Raw genomic sequence first — 25,064 nt, 5'->3', positions numbered from 1 at the left:
AAGACCCAGTGCTTTTACATGGTACTTTTAAAACATTTGAAGTCTTTGATGAAATGTGATGACAATTTGGAATCACAGGGGAGTGACAATCCTGAATAAGTTCACTCTGATGGGATGGCACGTTGCAATTAAACTAGATGAACATCCAAAACAAGAAAGATGATTAGAGTTAATTTCTCATTAATTCATAATGAAACATTCTCAGCTAACTTGATAACAGTGTATTGAATATCATTGTATTGAATATCATGACAACTCTAACCATATTTTTTATACTTGTATTTTATTTAGATTTTATTGTTATTTGAGAGAAAATGTGAAAGTACATCAAAATTATTCTTATGCTCCCCTACTCGGGTTGCTTTGGTTTCATCATAACTGAACAATAACATCGGATAAAATGACGTCTAGCAGTTAAAATGCATTAAACACATACCTATCCGATAATTAAAAAAAAAATTATAATCCTATGCCATTTGATATTCATCAAATGATCCAAAAAATATGTTATTTAAACGTGTCCCCACTACCCATCATAATATTGAGCCCAACTTGATACATGTATTAATTGGGCTTGAGTCAACCCTAACCCGAGATTCTTTCCGCCTCGTTGCATAAATAACACACAATCGACAACACCTCTAGACCGAAGCGAATCAGAGAGAAGAAGCCATGGAAGAGAGTAGCGGAAGCAATTCAATCGGCTTTGAAAAACCTGATGACAAGATAACTCTGACGGTGATGGGGATGGATGGAAAATCTCTGTGCTTCTCTATGAAGCGTGACCAAACATTTCTAAAGCTCAAGACTGCCTACTGCGAGATCCGAAAACTCGGTGATCACAAGGGAACGGCTTTCATTTGTAAGGGCACGAGGCTCTGCTGCACCAATACTCCCAACGACTTTGAGCTCCAGAATGGCGATGTTATTGACGCTGTGCTTCACCAAAGAGGATGTTAATTAAAATGCGTGTCGAGTCTTCCGTCTCTTGTGTAAAGAAATGAACGAGACGGAGAGTATTATGTATTTGCTGGAGTTAGTTTGTTATGACTATTTTGCACTTGTGAATATATTTATGATCTTTGGATGTTAATGAATGCGTTATCATGGGCAAAATTAGTCGATCCTGAAACTATATCGGATAGTTTGATATGTTGATCATGAAGTTATATGTCGGGGGCTTGAGCACCTGGGCCCGAAAAAAGCAAAAATGTACTGGTAAAATTAAAATTATATGTTTATAAATATGAGCATCCCTCTAAAATAATATAGTGGTCATGTCACTTGATGATTTCTTGATCTGTTCAACATTTCTAGTTTGCTTAGGTTTGTAATATGCAATGTATTAATCTTGTTCCCTTTGAATATCTGCTTGTGTTGTTTTTGTTCTTTGCTGGTTGTAAGATCTCTGCTTGTTTTGCTTGTTAGTATTTTTGAAAGAAGCCCGAATTGCAAGTTGCAATAAAGATCAAGGAAAGAAAGTTATTGTGGTTTGGACTTTGGTATATAGTTATGTGTTTAGCTGTGTTTTTTATCTACTTTCACTTGCTTCTTTTTCATTTTGGTACTTGTAGATTAATGTGGCCATAAGTAGTACCTGGATATCTTGAAATGCCATATATATATTCGCAATGTTGAGCAAGATTATCTCTTGGGGAATTTGAACGATTTGCCTTGAATTCGGTTGTCGGACGAATCAATAGATGGTACATAGCTGCTTGTGCTGTCAGCATATTTGAAAGAGGCCTGAACTTGTTTTTTCAGTCAAAATTTTGGCCTTTTGAATACTAAACATCTTGTTAAGAATTGTAAGATGCTAGTAATGACTACTTCGGCTCTGAGAAGCTAAGGAGGTTCTACTCTTAGAATTATTGGGCGTAGCTAAATGAAGTGGCCATTTCTACTTCTTTGCAGAAAGTACAGAAATGAGCATATGTGAAGGTCACAACTGTGAACTATATATAGGAGGAGATATAATGGACACTTGTCGTCCAGTCACATTATTCCGTTGATTTTTTCATCAAGCATGGTAGTCACAGTTTGGACCTTGTACAAAGTATGATAATATGTATCTGATTGGGGCTCTTAACGAACCAAGTTGTTCGCGAACAAACTCGAGCTCTCGAGCTCGAGCTCGAGCTCGAGCTCGAGCTCGAACACATGAATGTGTTCATTAAGAAAACGAGCTCGAGCCGAACTTTAGTGTGTACGGCTCGAGCTCGGTCCGAGTTCGGCTCGTTAAAACTCGAAAAAAATGTAATATTTTCAGGATATTTTTATAATATATATGTTATTGAACTCAGAATTCAACATATAAATATCTATAGATTTTAGTGATGCAAGTATGTAACCAAAATTTCGGAAAAATAATAATTTTATTTGATTTGCTATTTTCACAGTCAAGTAGAAGTTTGACGAGTACGGGTAACTAGTGTTTAATCCTAATTTATTGTTTTGATATTTATAAAAATATTTTTTACCGATCCAACCGTATGTGTGTTAAGATATATACATTTTAGTGAAATAACCAAAGTTTCAGAAAGAAAATTAAATTATTTGATTAGTTATTTTAAGAGTCAACTAGTTGTTTGACCTTATTTTTTTTCCTGGCTCGACTCGTATTTGTTCGCAAACAAGCTCGTGTTAGGTTTGATTTCTTGACATTTTCAGTATTTCTAGTTTGGTCGAGATAAATTAGGTTTGTAATATGCTATGTATTAATCTTGTTGCAATGTTCAGCAAGATTGGGTGTGATCCCTTATATATATTTGCTTGTGTTGTTTTGGTATTATTTAGGATTCAGTAGCTAATGATTCAACCACGAGTTCTCCGGTGTTCTAGAATCAATACCATATCTGCTTGTGTTAGTTTGGCCGAGATTAATTAGGTTTCTGCTACTATAGTCGCGCTTTGCATAAGTGAGAAATGACATGATTGTCAAATACCTTTAACACTTGTGTGTTGCTTGTGGCTTCAGAGTTTGTAAAGATTCTGAGCCTGTTATCCGTCCCAGAAGTTATCTTCAAATTTGAAGTTAAAATGTAAAGAGAGTATTAAAACAAAAATGAATATCACAACTGTAGGAAGAGATAAACTGAACTTTATCCCAAAAAGCAGAGAGATTCTGATTTTCTGATACATTTGTCTGGATTCTTGTCATCAACAGTACCATTATCTTTTTACTTTGTTCATGGAGTATGCCAGTTACATTTCTGACCTTGTACATAGTATAAAAAAGATAGTATTTATCTACTGGAATTCATAGCTTTGTCAAAACAGAGTCTTGTGGAAACTAGCAGATCTCTGTTATTATATATTACATAAAGTGACAGAAGAGCTGTAGAAGAAGAGTGAAGAAGTAATGGAAAGAGCCAATGATGCAAGTAATGGTGGTGATGATCTAGGTGGAGGTCGTGTTATCAAGACAGAAGACGATGAGAAGGTAACAATCAAGGTGCAAAAAGAAGGAATGGCTGATTTCTACTTCACTATGAACCGTGATGAACCGTTAAGAAAGCTTATGATCGCGTTTTGTGAGCGTCGGAAGCTAGGTGATTACAGGTCTCTCAGGTACCATCTGAACGGTGACAGGATTCGTGGCCACCAAACTCCCAACGAGCTTGAACTGGAAAATGACGATGTTATTGATGCTTGGATTGAACAAATGGGTGGCGCTGGCTTCTCCTGGTCATAATTTGTATGCATTAAATCAGGTTATTTAGTTAAGTTTTTATTGTATGGATAAAATGGTCTGCTACAGCCTACATATGTGTTTTGGTATGGAATTGTTTGTGTTTAGCTTCGTATGGTTTGTTTGTCTTGATGTATCTTGAACGCTGTAATTTTGGAGATCTTATTTCTACGTTCGAAGTTTATAGTATCTAAAAGTTGATAAGCCTTTGTTTGAGGAGTGCCAAATTTATTTATTTTTTCCAGCACTTCTGAGCATTTGTAAATCGTGAATGATTTCCAAATATTATTTGTTCTGAATGTCAAAATGCCATAGAAAAGGATTTCTGAGTGACATGTTTGCATTGAAGGAACTCGTAAGTTGCTGCTCTTAAATTAGCATTAATGTCCTTAAGCACTTCACTTGAGACTTTGAAGGTATCTAAAACATGAAAGCTTATTGTGGAGTAGCATATGCCAATTAAAAAACGTAAAAGACTTCAAGGTTTCTCAGCCGACGCCTTTCGATAACTAGGTTAAGGTTATGCCTTCCTTAGAAAACGTAAAAGACTCATATTTTGAAATTTTGATAAAGATGGTTGTACAGTTGTTGAATGATCGAGGGCTGTGGGGAGTCTCTAAATGAAAAATGAACTTGTTCCTAGAGAAAAGTTGAAAAGTTCATCAATATCTTGCATTCAAGTTGTTTAAAATAAATTTTGTTTGGCTTCTGAATTCCCTTAAGATACAACTTTCATTATTTCATATATAATGAAAGATACTACAAACAAACATAAATCTGTGGATTGGTAGCAGACATTATACGGTGTGAATGAAGTCTGAGAGAAGGACTATGCCGCTGTGAAGGAGAAGCACCTAGCTGAACAGACTAAGCACTCGTAGATGAACTAAGTATTAACTTGTAGACAATATTCATCTTACAGAAAGTCCTTAGCAATACAACCTTGAATTGCCTAAGTTATATATATGTCCCCCGTTCAGATGGGTAATGCATTTTGACGGACTACTCAACAGCACAAGATATATCGTGAAGACTTTTAATTTTTATCGTTCTTACTTTATCCATGTTCCTTGTCTGCAAGCATTTTTACATCCTAAGATACATACTATATGATAGTCTTTTTGATTAGTCCTATAACTTCGACGGAACGCCATGGTCGTGTGTTTGGTAGGTTTCGAGCAAGACACCAGAGGTCATCGTCCATTGGTAAAGAAAGTTTGGGATTACGGACTGTTGATCTTCGTACTTTAACTATAAAGCTTGATGCTGATGATACTGATTTACGACTATGTTTTAGAATCATTTTCCCCTCGAAAACTTACACGCTACTGGTAAGTTCATTGAAGGGAGCATCTTATGTGCAAAATGGATGACTTAGCCTGGCATACGATTTTGTCATTGTAGAAGATTGTAATCATATTACAATCACATTCCTTATATCTTCAGATTGGGAAGACGATTAAGTGAATTGATTATCGAATTGTGATCTCAGGACAATGTGTCTTGCTCTCTTAAAGCAAGTCCAATAATTGTGCTAAAATAAATGGAGCTATTGTTATAATTTAGCATCAAAAAGTAATTTCGACGCTAAACTAACACTAGGTCTCCATTGGTTGGAGCTATATCTTGTTCCAAATTTAACTTATTCTCCAAGTGCTCCCGCACTAAAAAAAAAGGGCAAAACCGACCGCCGAAAACGGTCGGTTAAGCCAGAGGGCGGTCGGTTTAAGGCCTAAAACCGACCATATATGGTGGTCGGTTTAGACAATTTGGTCGTGTTTAAGCCTTAAAACCAACCACAACTGTGGTCGGTTTTATTCTTACCAGAAACTCGTCGAGTTGGGCCCTACATTGCCATCTAGCGCCACTATTTTCACCTTTTGGTTTGGTGTCAATTATAGCTCCATCTATCTTTTGTTCTATATTCAGAACAAATTATAGCATTGTTTTATTTTAGCAAAAGATATCGAACATCATTGGAGTCAGGGGCGGATCTAGGATTCGAACTATAAGGGGGCACCAAGTAAATTTTCGGAAAACACCTATATAATTTTCAATTTTGCGGGGCACTTCTATAATTTTGCAAAATTTAGAATGGTGAAAAAATGTAAAAAAAAAATTTTAGGGAGGACACGTGTCCCCCCGTGCCTCTTCCTAGATCCGCCCCTGATTGGAGTAGTGATTTTTCGTTTTTGTTCTATAATATAGATATAGAACAAGATGTATCACACCTTTCGACTTGTGCTTTTAGAGTCTCAGTCATGCTAAGCTGTTCAGATTCAGGCTTTTCAATTTTTAATAGTTTCAATATCTTGGTTTAAGGTAACCATAAATGAAAGAAGTATCTGTACTAAGTAGTAGAGGATTAAATTTTTTTTTTGTGTGTGTGTATAATGGAAATGCACCTCGTGTATCGGATGATTTGTTATTAAGTATCCTAATATATATTTTATTCATTATTGGTAATATATTCTTCCATGGCAGGCTTGGACGCTTGGTTATGAGCTAATTATTCTATAGAGGTATAACAGCACTTTTCAGAATATTAATCGAGCAGATAATGTGTCTGGCTTCCTTAGAGAAATTCCAGGTAATGACATATGTGCAGAATGTGGTGCTCTTGAACCTGATTGGGAGTCTTTAAATCTTGGTATATTGATGTGCATAATGCTCTGGTGTTCATCGCAGCCTTGGTGTTCATAGATCAAAGGTACAGAGTGCTGCCAAAACGCAGTTAGATTATTTTCAAGTTGCTAATATCAGTTCCTTACAACAATGTAGGATTAAAGTAAAATTTGGTTGAATTTGGTTAAGTTGTTCATACTAATTCATATCCTATTCAAAACGCGACGATAGTACACCATTCAAAGAGACAAGAAATACATAACAGACATGCAGTACTACCAATTTATGTTCCGTACAGAAAGCAATAACAGGAGCTTTTGCTCGAGAGAAGAGCAGAAGTGTTTGTAAATTACTGTCTGTTTGTTCGGTCGTACGATTATGAAGGAATGTTGAATAATATAAGATCGTGTAGTCACGGGTTAATTCACATCTAACAACTCTCTGTAAATAATGGAATGTTGAATAATATAAAATCATGTGTAGTCGTGGGTTAATTCAGATCTAACAGACTCTCGGTATAATGGTACAGTGTTCTCCTTCCACTCGGTATTGGTTGAATGGATTTCGCCACATCATTCACCGAGTCATATAAGACTACATCCTCGTGATACCCGTTTCTCCGACCATCATAACGATATTTCAATCCAATGAGTTCACCCGTCTTCAAACATCCTACTAAATAATCTAAACGTCTAACAGTCATATTCTTACACCAACAATTGCCATCAAGCAGCGTATAAATCACCACGCATCCTCCTAGATCCAAACTATAACAAAGGGCAACATATTCCTTAAACTGCAAAACGCTAAACTCATCGTAATTTCTCCGCCAATAGAAAGGCAACACGGAAAGATCATCAGGAAACTGAATCGTGCCGAATTTCAGGCTTTGCACATCAAAGGAAAGCACCACAAGCCCAGAGTCATCCATTCTCTTTCGTGCTAACCAATAAATCGATCCATTCACACTAGTTACTTTACCACGGGACTTATCAATAAGTCCGAAATCTAACTTCGCATTGATTTCCTTCCAACAATTCTCCTTGAGTGAATACAGCTCAACTCGATTGATGACGTTGATCACATTGATTTTCTGTACAATCCTCACCGCCTTGTAGTCACTGCTCGCATGATCAAAACCAAACCCGAAAGCCACGCCATAATCAGCAGAGTTCTCTCCAACGATGTACTTGTATCCGTGCATGTTTTTCACTTGTCTCGTAACGGGGTTCCAAAGATATAGTTCCTTGGCTTTGTCAGCAAGGCAAAGCAAGCCGTTACATGATCCAACAATATGACTGAAATTGTCGATACGGCGGTTCAATCTTGTAGACCGGTCGATGGTTACGTCGATGACAGAAAGAAAGAGATTAAATTCATCGTAAGCGATGAATAAGTCATTATTAGGGTTGTTTGTTGTTCTCGCGATGTGCTGCTTTACGAAATCAGGGTCTGAGATGCGAGATCTCCATGATTTGCATACAAATTTGCAACGGAGGAGAGATTTGACGGGTAGTAGGAAAAGAATTTCAAGAAAAATATCTTTGGGAAGAAGACTATCCATGCGTGTTTGTTAAGTCGTAATTAAAGAGGTGCTAATACAATGCTAGGGTTTTCATTAGAGCCGAAACAAGGGCGAGGGTTTATATCCTCGGTCTTGTTTTAATTTGATCAAAATTTTCTGAAATCTAATCAAATTATAAAATATTGGGTTGATAAAAATGGGACACAATATTATAAAATTATCACAGAAATATATAATAAAACCAGAATATTACTTTTATCGACTTTCAATTATAAAATTACTAGTTGAGAAGCCGCGCATTGCGGCGGCCTATAAAAATTATATTAATGATTTAATTTTTTTTTGAAAAAAATGATTCAATATTAATATTTGTAGAATGCAATAATTTTGTGGCTGTCTATAAAAAGTATATTAATGATTAATATTTGTAGGATAAAATAAATTTTATATTGTAAAAATCTTGATGTAAAACCAATACTAATATATAAAATTGCAAAATTGTACTATAATTCATGGTGAAAAATGAAAATAAATTTCTACACATAATTAACATTTTAAAACACGACGAATCTTAATTTTATTTATGTTTTTTTCCTCCAATTTTTTTGGATTGATTGTGCACAAAAACATCTAACTTAAATACGTGATATAGCGGTCTATAACTACCCTTACTTGTAATAACCTTTATTTTATAATACTGTGTAAACAATCCTCACTTAAAAACTGCTTGAACGGAGCAAACAGATAATTCATGAATAATTTTTTCCTGTATACAAAGTAATCATATAAAAATTAACAACAACAAATATGTCCGATGAACAAAATAAATATTATAAAAGAATAACCAGCAAGCATACATGACTAATAGTTAATTTAGTGATATCATCTATCAATATCATGTCAAGACTACATTTTTATCCCGTGTTTGGATTTGTCGACTCCCACGTAGCGGTCTATAACTACATTTGCTTGTAACAACTTTTTTTTTTAATACTGTATAAACAGCCTTCACTTATTGTTACACAAGAACGGCACCACCGAGTTAAAAATGGAGCAAGAGAACTATCACCAGAGAGAGGCAATTGGTTGTGGTATTGAGAATGATCCAAAACCCTATAACCTATAGGGGTATTTATAGGTGTAGAATGACTTGTGTGCTACTCTTTCCCATAATTAAATAATCTGAAACAAAATTAGATTAAAACTTAAGTGTGAATATGCTCTCTTACTTCTGGTTTGCAACAAAATTAAAACAGATTGCATAATTTGTTGAATATGTTTATCGACGAGGATCGGCACGACTCCGAGAATGGATTCAGTAATGTCACTTGATTTCCTGAGATGTCAACATTTTTAGCTAGTTTAGGAATGATTAATTACATTTAGAATATATATGCCATTTACATATTATCTAAAAGTGCCGTTTGGAATATATATCCTCCAGATTATGTTAAAATGTACTCCCTCCATCCCATTTTAAGTGTCCTGTTTTGACTTTCAACAGTCAAATTGACCAAGTTTTGACCAAGCATAAAAAACAAATTCTTTATTATTTTAAAAAACTAAAAATTACATTTTATAGTATATTGTATATACTTTATAGTGATATAAGGAACCCGTACATGCATTTTGATTAGTTTAAAAGCAGAAGTTTTAAAAATTTGTACTTGTAAGTGACAATTTGAGGCGTTAAAGCTAAAAAAACATACTAGAAAAACACAAATCGACTAGAACTATGATTTTTTTTTTTTGGTTTATCGACATGATCACATCTATATATAGATAAGGAACATGTAATAGAAATCAAATTGGAGGAAGAACGGAGGGTTTTAAGATTGGTACTTTTAAGTTGCTAAACTAGACAAAAATGATCAAAAAGAACACTAAAATTGAGAATTCGTCTAGTATTTCTTGACTTGATCACTTCTAGATGTAGTTAAAGAGTATATACAAGGATTAAAAGTTGTTCCAAAACAGAGAGTTTAAAACTTTTGTACTTGAGAGTAGTAAATTAGGCAATAATGGTCTAAAATATAGTAAAATAACAAATTGTCTCAAACCAAGATTTCTTTGTTGTTTCTTTACTCGATCACATCTAGATATAGTTAAGTAACTTATATGAGCATTCAAATTGTATTTATATGTTATATTACTGGAACAAATTGTCCTCCAATCAAACTACCTTATGGAAACATTGTCTTGCACCAAATCAGAAATAACTTGCTCATTACAGCTCATCCAACAAATATTAACCTAAATATTAATCCAGACAATAATAGCATGTAACAAGTAAAATTAAAAAAAAAAACAATCACATAAAACATTTGTTGAATCATCCGCTACACATATCTTCCAATTAGTCACTCATGAATGCCATTTACTTATATTATGATGCGAGTCTACAAAATTAATTTTGAAAAGTGAGAAGAACTCAAATTATGATGTTACTCTTACATGCAACAAGTCGTATGCTACAAAATTGATCGGGCTATTATTAACCAACTTTATAAGGAGTGGACAACATAGTTGAACCCAGTTACATGAAGAACAAGAAAGACGTTATACCTTCACTTATGATTTTAGACTTTCCTTTATTTTGTAAAAATGCCGAATTATGAGATGGAAGAAACCTAGAAGATTGATAGAGCGCGCTTATCCTGCAGTAATATTTGCCCACAATCATTCAAAATCCAATAGAAAGGGGGCACTCTTCCAAGATGAGTTAAATTCAAAATTATAACTATCACATAACCAAGTGTGATTCTCGTACAAGATAGATAGGCGTGTCTTCCTCTTTATTTCAAAAGAAATAAAAACAAATTAATGTTTAATTATTTCCACTAGATTAGAGTGTAATCTAAGGGTGAAGAATTAAGTCTCCAATGTCTCTATAGTGTGTTGGTCCCAAATGAGCCCATCAACCCCCCCCCCCCCCCTCCTCCCACACACACTAGTCAAAAGAGGGCACAACACTGATTAGTTCCAATTCAAAGGTTAGACTTTATATCGTCACCAACTGAACATCTACATCTGTATTCAACAGTATTAGGACAACTCTAATGGAGCGCCTAAATCATTCTCTAAAAAATAATATAATATATGGCTCGTAACAAGTTAATACATTGAATATCGTGACAACTTCGACCCTACGCTTTATACTTGCACTCTATTCATATTTTATTATTGTTTAAAGAAAGGTCAAAAAGAGATGTGATTAAAACTGGAGGGAAGTGAATATTATATTCAATGGTTTGTCGATTGTGTGCCCATGAGCACATGCTAAGAGCTAAATTCTATGCATTTAACTCATTTTGACTGGTGTGGTTGTTGTATATGAGGGGGGTATATCATTATTAAAAAGTAGTAGCCAATCAAAATGAGCTATATGTATAGAATCTAGTCCTTAGTATGTGCCCATTTACACACCATAAAAAAACCGTATATTCAATAATAATAAGTTGGGAGCACGTAGATACACTTTATAAAAGAGTAGGGAGATGAGGTTCTTAAATTTTTAAAAAGTTAATAGGAGCACATTGCAGTACTAATTTTTCACATCCTCTAAATCATCACAACCTTGTAGTACTATAATGGAAATGGAAATGGAATACTTTGAACAAGTTCAAAATTATAACTATAATACTTGATAAACAGAGTAAAAGAATTATGTGAGCAACGAGGACCAAGTGGAATTTCAGTAACTGGTGTGCTTATTCGCACAATCTACATTTACCAAAAAGAAAAATAATCAAGTGGAAACAAATAAAAAACATAGCAAAACACATATTATATTCCAAAGTCCAAATCATAGTAATATATGTCGAGTTCATATTGCCAACATAATCTTCTTTCCTTTATCTTCTTTACAAGTTTCCACTTGTAACTTGTAATTCGGGCTCTTGTAAAAATACTAATTAACAGGCGACAACACAAGTAGATATTCATAAGGGATCATACTAAATCTCGCTCAGCTTTGCGAAAAACAAGATTAATACATGGCATATTACAAACCTAATTAATCTCGACCCAATGAAAAATCTTGGGCATTTCAAGAATCAAGTGACATGACCAATTCCAAGTAGCCTAATATCATTGTTGAAGTTATGTCAACACTTATCGATAAACAGATTCAAAATATAAATGACATCGCATATAATATTAGGATCAACGGATTACGTTTATTGAATTTACAAGGCAAACATTCAATATAACTTCATGATCAACAGATTATGCTTATGGTAACAATATATAATTTCCAAAATTTCGCATTCAATAACATCCAAAAATAATAACAATATTCATAAGTGCAAAATCAAAAGTGCATAATAGGCATGATAAACTAACTCGAGTCTCGATTACTTGGAGCGAATACATAAAAGTTTTCAGGCTGCATAATATATGAGATTGAAAATTGTTGTAAATAAGAATATGAAAATATTAACAGCCAAATTCAGCTGAACATGAATAACATCGCCATTTTCGATTCCGAAGTCGTTGGGAGTATTGCGGCAGCAAAGGATCTTACCGTTACAAATGAACCATACATTTTTATGATGGCCTAGTCCTCGACTCTCACAGTACGCAATCTTGAGATCTAGAAATGTTTCGTCACGCTTCATGGTGAAGCTGAAGGGATTTCCTCTCAGCGCCATCACTGTCAGTGTTATTTTTCCATCATCTTCTTCAAAGCCAACGCAATTGCTTCCAATACTCTCCTCCATTCTGTCTTATTTGCTTCACTCTAAACTCGTATAGTGTGTTTGTATTTATCCGAAGGGGCGGCAAGAACCTTGAGCTAGGGTTTGCCTTTAGGTCAAATATCTTTCATTTGACTCGAGCCCGTGCAAGAAAAGATCAAGGCCCAGTTGATAGATGTAACAAGTGGATCCGAATATATTATATCTTTTGTACATTTCGATATAAAAAGTACAAGTAGGATATGTTTGGGTTTTATCGTCAAATTAAATAGGATATTATTATTATCGTATTATATATTAAAATTAAGTAATTTTTAAAGTTGAATAATTTTTTTTATATTTTTTGTTTTATGTAAATAAAATTTTATTTTATTGTTTATCTTATATTAAAATTGAAAATACTTAATTTTTCAATAAGAAAACATTTCTAAAATGGGATAAATATCAAAGTATCACTCGTCTGGTTCAAATTTATCAAATTAATCATTCATTTTAAAATTGACTCAATTTAGTTAGTAACTTAAAAAAATTATTAGGTAAACCATCTACTAGTGACTAAATTGATGCAAATTTTAACTTTTTACTAAGTTGTTACAAAATTTTAAATTGACAACCAAATTAAGTCAGTTCTGAATTGAGTGACTGGTTTAATATATTTGAACCAAACTAACAAATATTTTGATATTTATCCCTTTTAAAATTATGAGTGTGCATCCTATTATACATTACACTATAGTTTGAGATTACCTAACTTTATTATTACTTTTATCAACAAAAAAAACTTTACTCTTACTTTTTATAGGGAAATAATTGTAATTGCAATGTTAATACTATCTTTGTCCCATTTTAAGTGATGTCTGGCTTTTTGGGACGATATTAAAGAGCACAAAAATAAAAACTACACTCAAAAAACTATTAATTCTTATATAAAATTAAAATTTAGATTCTACACTTTTATTTTATATAAAGTTTATAAACAATATTATGTATAGATGTGGTCTTTTTAAATCTGGAAGAATACGTGTAAAAAAGGTCCAAAGTTAAATTGAGACAAAGGGAGTAAACCCTGACTTAGTTTGTTTTTAATGTTGGTGTAGACTAGGTTGTTTTGGGAATCATCGAGCATGCAGGAGTCTTGTATATATCTAATAACCCACTTTGGTTCTGAATATCATCCAGTGTTTACTTCATAGCTAGAAAACTTTTGGGATAGATAACATGCTGTCAAGCTGAAAACTTTCAGACGTCTACGTAGCAAGGTTCAATCCTTTTGAAACCTGAAAAGCTTCACATAACCGAAATTCTCGACCTCCTTAACATCGGAAGTAGCCACTTCATTACTTGAACCTCGAATTTCATTAAAAAGATTTCTACTTCGCAGAAGGCTGAGAATTGATATTATAACCAACTAGTTATGTTCAACATTTCAATTGATCATATTGACTAATGCCAACATAACTTTCTTTTCTTGATTTATATTACAACTTGTAGTTTGGGCTTTTTCTGAAAATACTAACAATCAACAACGCAAGCGGATCTTCCAACAAGCAAAAAAAAAAATACAAACCACAATAATCTTGCTCAATATCTTGACCACCAAGATTTCATGGCATATTTTAAAGCTAATTAATCATGACTAACCTAGCTAAAAATATTTACATGTCAGGAAACTAAGTGATATTATCAATTCTAGCTAGCCTAATACATTATTCTTGGAGTCCAACTGTTAGGATTCATAGTATCGTAAAAGACAAGGATTGAATACGATTCTCACTACAATATAAAATTCTTTCGAATCTTTTATAGATATATAGATTATTGTTCAGTAATTGGTTTCATGTTCTGGATATTTATCGAGTCGGTTTTGAGGACATTGCAATATTTAAACCAACATATAATATTTTCAAGATATATCATTTATTGATAAAACCTCGGAGGGTGGTATGATTCAAACCTTAAGATTTGCTACAATGGCTACTAATACGAATATTACAAACCCAAACTTGAAGACATATATATATATATATATATATAATACTTTTTATGTCTCCAATGTCATTGGGTGATAAGAATTTTATCGCATTTTATAACTTTTAAAAGATGTAGTTTCATACCTTACAAAAAAAAAGATGTAGTTTCATAAATAATTTTTTTTCTTCCGAATGAAAATTCAGCGTTTAAATTTTTACACACAAAAAAAATCACAAAAATAAGTTATGAAATTATGTTTTATAAGAGTCTTAAATACGTGCTAAGCAACAGAAAAAACTATAGACTAATGGAGGGACTGAGGGTGTAATAATAACATAAAACGATGCATTATAGAGGACAATCATCGAAAATTAAGTTTTCCTCTCTATTTGATTATGTCTTAATGTCTATTATTTTATTCCTCGATTAATAATTAACTTTATGTATCTAACCAAAGCAATCCCCTTTGGTTAGATTTCTTTTTTTATTAATTATCATTTCTTTATTATTTTACATCCTCTATTTAATTATATTCATTCTTTTCATTTTTGTTTTTATTAGATTTATTATATTTTTTTACCTTAATTAAGTTTATGTATATATATATAATATATGATTTTCTTGTATTGATTTATGTTTTGTTTTATTTCGTTTTTCAAGATTCTTTGGAAGAATAGAAGACGGGTTTTATCTTTTCAGTCATTAAGGTCTTATTTTCTAAGGTTTTGGGGCCATCTTGCATGATCTTCAATTAGAAAATAAACTTTCTTGAAAGAATTCCCGTGTGGCAGCTATTGTATTTGATACAATTTATCTACGTGTATGTAGACCCTGACAAAAAAATAAATTCGAACCTAAGTTGGTGGCTAAAAATAAAACCAAACCTAACATTAGTGAGCAAAAGGATAAAAAGATTAGTTGGGTGATAAGTTTCTAAAAACATAATAAGTTGAGTGTATAAAAAAAAAGTCTATTTTCGCTTATAATTACATACACATTAAATAGGTTTATTGAAAATTTCTTTAATTTGTCTCAAAATTATCCAAATTGTAAAGAGAAAAATTCAAAAATATGGTACAAACATTTACACAACCTCAATTGTAAACAACTTAAAAATCAACATCAACCGGTATTAACTATATTTCTGAAAATTTTTGCAACTTCCTTAAAAATTTTAGAACCTAACTATTTATAAACTTTTCAAAGAATTTAACTATAAAATATCTATTTAACATATTCAATAATTATTATTATTTAACAAATCCAACAAAAATATACATATTATATAAAAATATATTAATCTGAAAATATTTATATATCAAGCCAAACACATGTTTATTATTTATGGGTTTTTTATACCTTTATTATAAAATAATTAAAAAAAATTAAACTTGTTGGGTACACATAGGAGGCCTCGCCGAAGCTGCACGCTACCTCCAATCCTTCTCGGGGTTTATATAAAACACATAATAACATACTCATAATTACAATAATTAGGGTTTTTTTTATTACTTTCAAATCAAACACTTTTAAATTGCGCCCAATTCTCTCTGCGATTTTAATTATTCCAGGTTTCTCATCAATCTTCTTAATCTTTTTATCAATTACAGTTCAATTATGCTTTTTATGATGTTTCAATTATGTAGATTATGCGTTATTAGTTAATTTCCCATGTGAATTACTGTTTAGTTGTGTAGTGTGTTGATGTTTGATTTGTGTGAGGGAAGAGGCTATGCTGTTTGTTTAGATGCCTGATCATGACAATCCTATTCGCAATTTTGTCAATTGTACTCGGAGGTGTTTGTCTTTGTTGACTGGATTGTTTTCGAGTGTCGTTTCGTCGAGTAATAAAGTAGAGGTTAGTAGTGTGTGTTATGTGATGGTTGGTTTGGTTGTGATGTGTGTGTGAGTGATTAGGGGTTTATGATTGTGGAAATTTGGTTTGTAGGGAGGTTGTAATTCGAGTGCTGAGAAGGAAGAGGAAGAGTTTGGTATGGCGAATGAACCTATAGATATTAGTTCATCGTCAGAGAGTTGGGATTTGGAAGCGGATGAATCGATCGTTGATGATTCTGTTACTTCTGCTGGTCTTAGGCGGCTACCTTCGTGGGCTGATTTTGCTGGCACAAGCTCCGCAGGTTGAAATTAATTACTATTTTATAAAAAAGAAAATAAAATAATTGGCTCATTGTGCCTTCTAATGATGCATTCTGTTTTTTATGTATCAGTTAATGGGGGTACATCTTACAAGAGTAATTCTCGCGTGTCTACTTCTAATGGAAATGTATGGAATCCTGGTCACCAAAATCACGTTGGAACAGGTTTAACTGGCAAGCCTATTTATATATCACGAAAGCATTATGCATTGATTTACAAATTATCTGACCCTTTGTAAGCTCCACAGATCATGGCAGGCTGTCTTCAAAAGCTCATTCTCGAACAACTATTCCCAATGGAAGCTCATCACATGGTAGTCACCCTGGAAAATGGCATGATTTTGGAGTCTAGTTTCTTAATCTCACAATGACCATGCTGAATTTTTTCTATCTGATACAGGCTTTGGACAACACTTATATGGGCAGGTCCTTAAGAGAAGCCTTGCCCCTTCCTTGAAGCCACATGTCCATGGATCAACCTACTCAATAGGAAATTTAGGCAGCAGCCAGATTCGTGAAAGTTATGCCAGAAGTTATCCTGCACAGGGTGTGCCAAACCAATTGGAAAACCAATTAGAAAAGGATTGTGATGATGACTTGGTTATGTATGATAAAAATGGAAGTCTGCCAATGCCCAAGCCTTTTATGCCAAGGACATATCCTTCGACTGCTCAACATTCCTCCTCTGCTGGTCCTGGTTTGCATTCTGGGGCTGGAAAAGAACAATATGGCGAGTACGACGAGAGATTAATCTATCAGGCAGCATTGCAGGTAGTCAAGTAACTTAACTTGGTCATTAAGAACTTATTATTGGGTCATGACTTTTCTCTTACAGAAAGAGAACTTGTAAAATTTTAGCTTTTATTATCTGAATGATTCCTCTAAAGCATGATGCTGCTTTGTCATCCCTGCCTACCGTCAACAGACACCCATGATCTTGACTTATATATTTGGATTTTCTTGTACATTGTTCTGTTTAACCAACATGTTCTGTGGAAGTCATATGGTGTTACCTTGCCATATGTATAATACCCCCACTTTTGTACTCCCAACTCGTATTTCCATTCATCTTCTCGATTATGAAGTTTATGAAACATTTTATTTGCTTTATAAATACAGATAATCCCTATTACGATTACAGTGAATCAGAAAATATCTTAGAGCACAACATATCTTAATTTTTATGGCCTTCTGCAACGAAAATGCTAATGATATAGTCATGTTTGATTTACGTCTAGGATCTTAACCAGCCTAAAGCTGAAGCTACTTATCCTGATGGCCTGTTATCAGTTTCCCTTCTTAAACACCAGGTTACTCTTCCTACTTATATAATTTACTTTTCCAATTCATATTCTATAGACCCATACTCCTGAGCATAAATATTATATATTACAGAGAATTGCATTGTCATGGATGCTTCAGAAGGAAAAAAGCGTCTGTTGTTCGGGTGGATTTCTTGCTGACGACCAGGTGTTCTATATTAGTTAATCCTTTAGGAACTTGCATGATCCTAAATGGAATTTATTTCTCGAGTTTAACCTAGATTAAGATATTTTTACCTGGCAGGGCCTTGGTAAGACCATTTCAATGATCGCTCTTATACAAATTCAGAAATTGCTGCAGTCAAAATCAAAGTCAGAAGATGTAAGCGATAAGAGAGCTGAAGCGTTGAATTTGGATGATGATGAGGAGAATGATGCCAATGCTTTTGAGAAATGTAAGCAAGATGAAGACTCTCATGACCTTATACTGATTCCAGAAGCCAGTACTTCTAGTCGTAATATCCAACCAAAGAGGCCCCAAGCAGGCACATTGGTTGTGTGTCCAGCTAGTGTGCTTCGACAGTGGGACAGGGAGCTGAAAGAAAAAGTTGATGATAAAGCTAAACTTCGTGTTTTAATTTATCATGGAAGTAACAGGACAAAGGATCCTGTTGAACTAGCAAAATACGATGTGGTTCTTACGACATATGCTATTGTTGCTAATGAGGTTCCACAAACTTCTGGCGATGATGAGGATCAGAATAAGAAAAACATGGAGAACTCTGGTCTGATTTCTGACTTCTCCTGTAATAACAAACGTAAGCGGAAAACTCATGCTGGTAAGAAAAGCAAAAAGGCCAAGAAAGGAATTGAGATCTCTTGTATTGATAGTGATTGTGGTACTCTTGCAAAAGTACGTTGGCTTAGAGTGATATTAGATGAAGCTCAAACAATTAAAAACCATAGAACCCAAGTAGCTAGAGCTTGTGCTGGGTTTAAAGCAAAATCTAGATGGTGCTTATCAGGAACTCCTATACAGAATTCTATTGATGACTTGTTTAGTTATTTCAGATTTCTAAAATATGATCCGTATACAACCTACAAATCATTTTGTAGTAAATTGAAGAATCCTATATCAAGAGATTCAGTTCAGGGTTACAAGAAGCTCTATGCTGTATTGAGTGCTGTAATGCTTCGTCGAACAAAAGGTGAATATGTTTTTGAGTCATTCTATTTATTGAAAATTTTCCTCATTTTGATGAATATTTTTATGTTCGATGAATAATAGCCCAAATCTATCCTAGGCATTTTCTTTATGCTGCACATATGAAAAATTATTCTACTTTAATCTTTATCTGATAACGAAATTTGTTTTGATCTTTATATTGAGTTAATTTTGTAGCCTGATGCTAATTGGTGCCTTTTCCATGCATAGGTACATTTATTGATGGAGAACCGATAATAAGATTACCACGAAAAACAATCAACTTAATTCAGGCGGAGTTTTCTGAGGAGGAGAGAGATTTCTATAAGGAACTTGAAGCTAATTCACTCTCACAATTCAAGGTATTATACCTTTGCAAGTAATGCATCCTCTTTATAGTCAAATAATTAACACTAACCAGAGGCATGGTAAAATTGGGGAAATTGGCGTCACTGGCATATATTGCTGCCTTTAGTAATTACTAGTCTTAAACCCGTGTGAAGCACATGTGAGTATATAGGTCAAATTTTATTATTTGTAATTTAACTTTTAACATCATATTGTTAGTGTTTTAGTATAATGGTTGAACTTTTATAATATATGAACTAACTGATTATATTTTTTATTGAAAATTTAGCTTTTGCAATAATTTTTTTTTCATATTTTAGATTGGTAGTATAAACAATAAACACTTTTATTATTTTTTAGAAATGTTTTTCTAATATTAATATGTGATAATGTGTTTTTCAATTAATTTTAGTCATATTTTTCATTTTGTAAGGAAAAGGATACTATTTATTTTCCTTTCTGTTTTGGAGTATACAACGTTAGAATTAAAAAGGGTTACATGATGGTTCATGTTTGTCTTGAAGTAGAACTCGTTAGAGTTAAGAGAAGAATTGAATGATGGTTCGTGTTTGTTTTCGAGTTGAACATGTTATAATTAAGTAAAGACATGTTGGTGTGTCTCTTATCATTTGTATAATTGTTTATTTTTGTTTTTTTTAAAAGATAATCTGTGCGAAGCACAAGCGAGTATATAATTCAAAATTTTATATTTATAATTTAATTTTTATCGTCATTATATATTTTTATTTGAAAATTAAAATGTATTGGAATTTGATTTAAATATTGTTGAGAAATTGATTATGTTTTCAGTTATAGATTTAGCTCTTACAATAATTTATTTATATATTGTAAATGGGTAGTAGAAATAATTTGTATTTTTATTAGCTATTTATAAGTATTTTCTAATATTAATATATGCTACTGATAGTAGTTTTACCTTTTTTTTTTAAGTAATTACTCCCCCCGTCCCCCTCATTTGTTTACATTGGAGGACGGGGGCTCGGCACGCATTCTAATGCTCTCATAAAACGTAGTTTGATAAACTATTTTGAACTTTTTTTTCTTTTGAATAAAAGTTTGATGTTTATATTTTTATACAAAAAAGAAATTTTTTAAAAACAAGTTATACAACTATGTTTTATATGTGCCTTAAAATGCGTTTCGAGCAGTGTAAAAAAACTGTAAAGAAATCAAAGGGACAAAGGGAGTATAAATTATATATGTCATATTTTTTTTTATTTCTTTGGTTATAAGAAAAAGAATTGTTTATCTTGATAACTTCATATTTATCTTGGAGCGGATATATAAAATTATTTATTTTATTTCCAGTTTGTCGTGAAGTAGAATACATTTATTTATAAGTCTATTTATAAAAAAACATTAATTGTTTTGTATCAGTTACATAAAATTCATGATTACTTAAAAGAATAATGATGAAGATTTTGTTTTGTAATCCATCACCAATATTTCTAGTCTTTGAAACTGTTTAATGATGTAAGTTACCTCCACGTTTTGTAGACTTGTAGTTACAGAAGTAGAGTATTTAAATGTTGATTTTTTTTTCTTTTTTAAGTAAGGGTAGTTTAGGGATGACTAAAAAACATACCAAAACTTTGTACTATAAATTATACCCATGTTAGCTTATTATAATAGATAGTATAGATATGTTCTGTACCATGTTTGCCGGTCCTTGCCGGGATTTTTCTATCCACAGGAGATCTCTTTTTCTTGATAAAGGGTAATTAAACCGAACATTTATACTTCTGTTCTGTCTAATTTGGTCTTGTGTAATTATTTGGCAAAGTCTTTTACTGGTTAAATGCAGAAAGTGGACTATGAGTCAAAAGATGAAAAATAAGTAATTATTATTTTCTTAAATAATATCACAATTACATCTTTGTCATGTCCTTATAGCTATCCTTTCAATAGTTTATTTGTTTGTTTATTCCAGCTCTTGAATGAGCAATAATTTTGCGTGCACTTATAAATATTTTCTCCCATCGATGGTTTTTGGATACCTTTCGGGACTCCTTAATCCTATATGAACACGTATCCTGGTCTAATATGTTTATTCTGCAGGCTTATGCTGCTGCTGGAACTCTGAATCAAAATTACGCAAATATTCTATTGATGCTTCTGCGCCTTCGTCAGGCTTGTGATCACCCACTGCTGGGTATGGGTGTCAAATCTGACTCCATTGGAAGAGATTCAGTGCAGATGGTGAAAAATCTCCCCAGGGATATGCTAATTAATTTAATGAAGCACTTAGATCCCTTCTCCGCCATCTGCTGTGTGTGCAATGTGAGTTCTTCTGTGTTTTACCTCTTTCCTATGTGCCTGCCTCAAACACGTTATTCATACCCACTCTTGTGGTGTTTAATTATGCATTTTTTCTTAGACAAATGTGAAGAAGCTTTTCTGGTGTTAAAGTAGACAACCTAGCATTTTTGTTTCTGAACTAATATAATTATTTTCTTTTCTGAACTAATAAATTAAAAGCTGACTCTTTACTTAGTCTAACATATCAGTGTTTGGCGTTTTAAATATTTGTTTATAAGACAAGGCAAGAAGTGCTATGTGATGGACCAATTCATGGAAGGATATATTAGGCCACCTTGTTGGTTTTAAAAGGAAAGGAGGTGGGTACATGACCTTCAAAATCAAAATAAATTTAGGATAGACTCTTCATTGTCCAGGTGAACTAAGAAATGATAAGCTGTGAGACAGGGATTCATTGATTCAATTTATCCCTGCTTTATCTGTATATTTGGTAGCTATATGGCCTATGAGGAAAATATTACTTCAAGACCAAATTAGTAGATAAGTTTATCTCATCCCACCCTAGTATTGAGAATGTTAGCAGCAGCGTTGTTTCTTACTCTTCAGTCTGAATATGATAAGAGTACTAAGAGAGCAGCAAAACACATCACCTTAACCATGCAATATACGGACAAAGCTTTCACTTACTCTCTCATCTATTATGTAGCCCAAAATTCTAACTGATTAGCCTCTCCTCTAATCCTACAAATGCAGATATCAATCTCGCACAAATTGTAGTTATTAAAGCCCAGAAGTTCCTACATTGTAAGCTGTAAGTAAATAAAACAATGATTAAGTTGTTTGTGCAAACCATAGACCTCATCAAAGATATAATCATGTAAAACTGGTCAACAAACAGGATATACTAGTTTCTGTATATCTGCATTTTCACCATAATCTAATCTGCACTCCACCATAATTGGCGAGGTGATTCTACTGATACATGACCTAATTTTGTTACTAAGGTTTTGTTGTGAGCTTCAAATTCAATATTTCAAACGAGTTTCTCCTGGTACCTTTGAAACATGGTCTTACTGTTAATGATCTTTGTAAATCTACAGGATCCACCTGAGGATGCAGTTGTTACTATGTGCGGACATGTTTTCTGCTATCAGTGTGTATCAGAATATTTGAGGGGAGATGAGAATACATGTCCTTCATATGAGTGCAAGGAACTACTTGGTCACGATGTCGTATTTTCTAAAGACACCTTAAGGAGTTGTTTACATGGAAATGACCATCATGATTTTGGTCCCTCGTCCGAAAAACCTTTAGTTTTGCAGAAGGGATATAGATCTTCAAAAGTTAAAGCTGCCATGGAGATTCTTCAATCACACTGTAAATCGAATAATGCATGTTCACAACTACATAATATAGTTGGACACAGTGACATTTCATCATCTCGAGGCAAGGAAACAGCTGAATCAGTTGGTTCTATTGTAGAATTTACAAACACAAAAGCATGTTCAGATGCACATACTGAAGCACCAAAAAAGGCTATTGTTTTCTCTCAGTGGACAGGCATGTTGGACTTGGTAGAAATTTCACTGAACCACTCTGATCTAAGATATAGGAGACTTGACGGTACAATGACACTATCTGCAAGAGACAAGGCTGTCAAAGAATTTAACAATGATCCTGAGGTTGGACTCTTACCCCTTGTAGGTGCAGATCTTGTATTGCTATATCATATAGATGTGTTTGCAAGATACTTGGTGGTTGGGCTCATGCATTTTTTTGATTTTGTGGCAATACTTGTCATTTCCTGCATAAAATATTGGTTTTCATGACTAGATTTACAAGTCATTTTTGTGAAGCGACTAATACCTGGAAAGTATATTAAAATATCCTACTTATTTAGCAAAAGTATTAGGAGACTGATAATCAAGAATAAAGTGAAATCGTGCAATTAGTGGTAAATGAGATTCAGTTTTTTTTTGAACTACTTGCTGTTGACTTGTAAGAAAAAAATACAAAATTTATATTTTCAGAAGTGACAAGTTTTTATGATTTTGACAGAGCATTATCAATCTGATGGATCTCTATTTTATTTATCTTCCAAATGATTTAAAATTAAACTCAAGTTGGTATCTCAGATAACTCGGGTTTGGTGCATAACATGATAAATTGAGGAATTACTTTCACTTATGTCAGTATATGTAAGTTTCAGGTGACGGTGATGCTGATGTCACTGAAAGCTGGCAACCTTGGTCTCAACATGGTTGCTGCTACTCATGTAGTCCTTCTAGATCTTTGGTGGAATCCAACTACTGAAGACCAGGCTATTGATCGAGCCCATAGGATTGGACAAACTCGACCTGTTACTGTTTCACGACTCACCATTAAAAACACAATAGAAGAACGAATTCTAGCTCTTCAGGTATGTACCACAGTTTTAATTTTGTGTATCTACTATATCTTATGCAGTTTCAAAGTGATAATATCTACTTTGCATTAAAAAATGATATAGTGGGTCTTTATTTGTGCTACTGGGTCTTTCTTGTATATAGTGCATTTATTGAGGCCAAGTTCTGCATTATTTTGATTGTGCTTTTGCAGGATGATAAGAGGAAAATGGTTGCATCCGCTTTTGGTGAAGATCAAAGTGGTGGATCAGGAAATCGATTGACTGTAGAAGATCTTAGATTTTTATTCATGGGAAAACAGTAATCGAGTACATCAGATCAGAAAGTGAAATTAGTGCATTCTTCATTAGCAAAGAAAATAGTCAAAAGAAAGTTCTTAGCAGGTACTTGTATAGGAAGTATGCCTGCAATTCATCATTTTGGCATTACTGTGATTGCTCGACTGTGGCATGATCATATAGGTTATTTCCAATGTTTTGAGGCCAACTAATAGCACAATTTTGTTTTGATCGAGTATCGAGATACTGGATCAAAAGCCTGTGAATATTATGGTATTATAAGCATTTCAACCTATGAATAAACGTTAGGATTCAGGCTTTGGCAAAGGAAACCAAATATTGAAGAATTCATGTTGGTGATAACTTATGAGTAGAGTTTATTTCAAATGAAACAGAAAATCAACATTTTACATTATAGGAAATTAAGCAATTCATTTATAGGAGTGACGTGTTTTACTTTAGCTCTGTGACATGTTTTATTATTGAGTAATGGTTTAGTCTATTTCAAAAACAATATTTTAATTTTATTTTTGAACTCTGACGTTAGTTGAACCAAAGTATTATTCATGAGAGTATGAGTTTTATACAAAAATATGCACCTACAGAGAGCAAGACCCAGTGC

General features: G+C 33.3%; 2 protein-coding genes across 5 annotated transcripts; one reads left to right on the top strand and one right to left on the bottom strand.

Moving 5' to 3' along the window:
• Positions 1-6,806: 6,806 nt before the first annotated feature.
• On the bottom strand, positions 6,807-7,880 carry LOC135147786 (F-box/kelch-repeat protein At3g23880-like). Its single transcript, XM_064081337.1, has one exon. It carries the CDS (start codon positions 7,878-7,880, stop codon positions 6,807-6,809), a length of 1,074 nt encoding a protein of 357 aa, XP_063937407.1.
• An 8,058-nt stretch (positions 7,881-15,938) lies between these two features.
• On the top strand, positions 15,939-24,779 carry LOC108196144 (helicase-like transcription factor CHR28). Of its 4 annotated transcripts, none has more exons than XM_017363280.2 (14): positions 15,939-16,080; positions 16,237-16,367; positions 16,458-16,647; positions 16,738-16,830; positions 16,914-16,979; positions 17,066-17,436; positions 17,904-17,975; positions 18,061-18,135; positions 18,232-19,135; positions 19,363-19,493; positions 21,559-21,780; positions 22,860-23,441; positions 23,969-24,178; positions 24,358-24,779. In XM_017363280.2, the coding sequence occupies exons 2-14, from the start codon at positions 16,257-16,259 to the stop codon at positions 24,466-24,468; spliced, it is 3,138 nt and encodes a 1,045-aa protein (XP_017218769.1). In that variant the 5' UTR covers positions 15,939-16,080; positions 16,237-16,256; the 3' UTR covers positions 24,469-24,779. The 4 variants fall into 4 exon arrangements, with proteins under 4 accessions (XP_017218769.1, XP_017218767.1, XP_017218770.1 ...); XM_017363278.2 differs by having other exon boundaries at positions 15,952-16,080; positions 16,199-16,367; XM_017363279.2 differs by having other exon boundaries at positions 15,955-16,080; positions 16,207-16,367.
• The last annotated feature ends 285 nt before the right edge of the window (positions 24,780-25,064 follow it).

This window comes from Daucus carota, chromosome 7 (genome assembly GCF_001625215.2).
Source record: "Daucus carota subsp. sativus chromosome 7, DH1 v3.0, whole genome shotgun sequence".
Classification (NCBI taxonomy): Eukaryota; Viridiplantae; Streptophyta; class Magnoliopsida; order Apiales; family Apiaceae; genus Daucus; species Daucus carota.
Note: the sequence above shows the minus strand (reverse complement) of the source record. Positions and strands in the feature narration are given on the sequence as shown.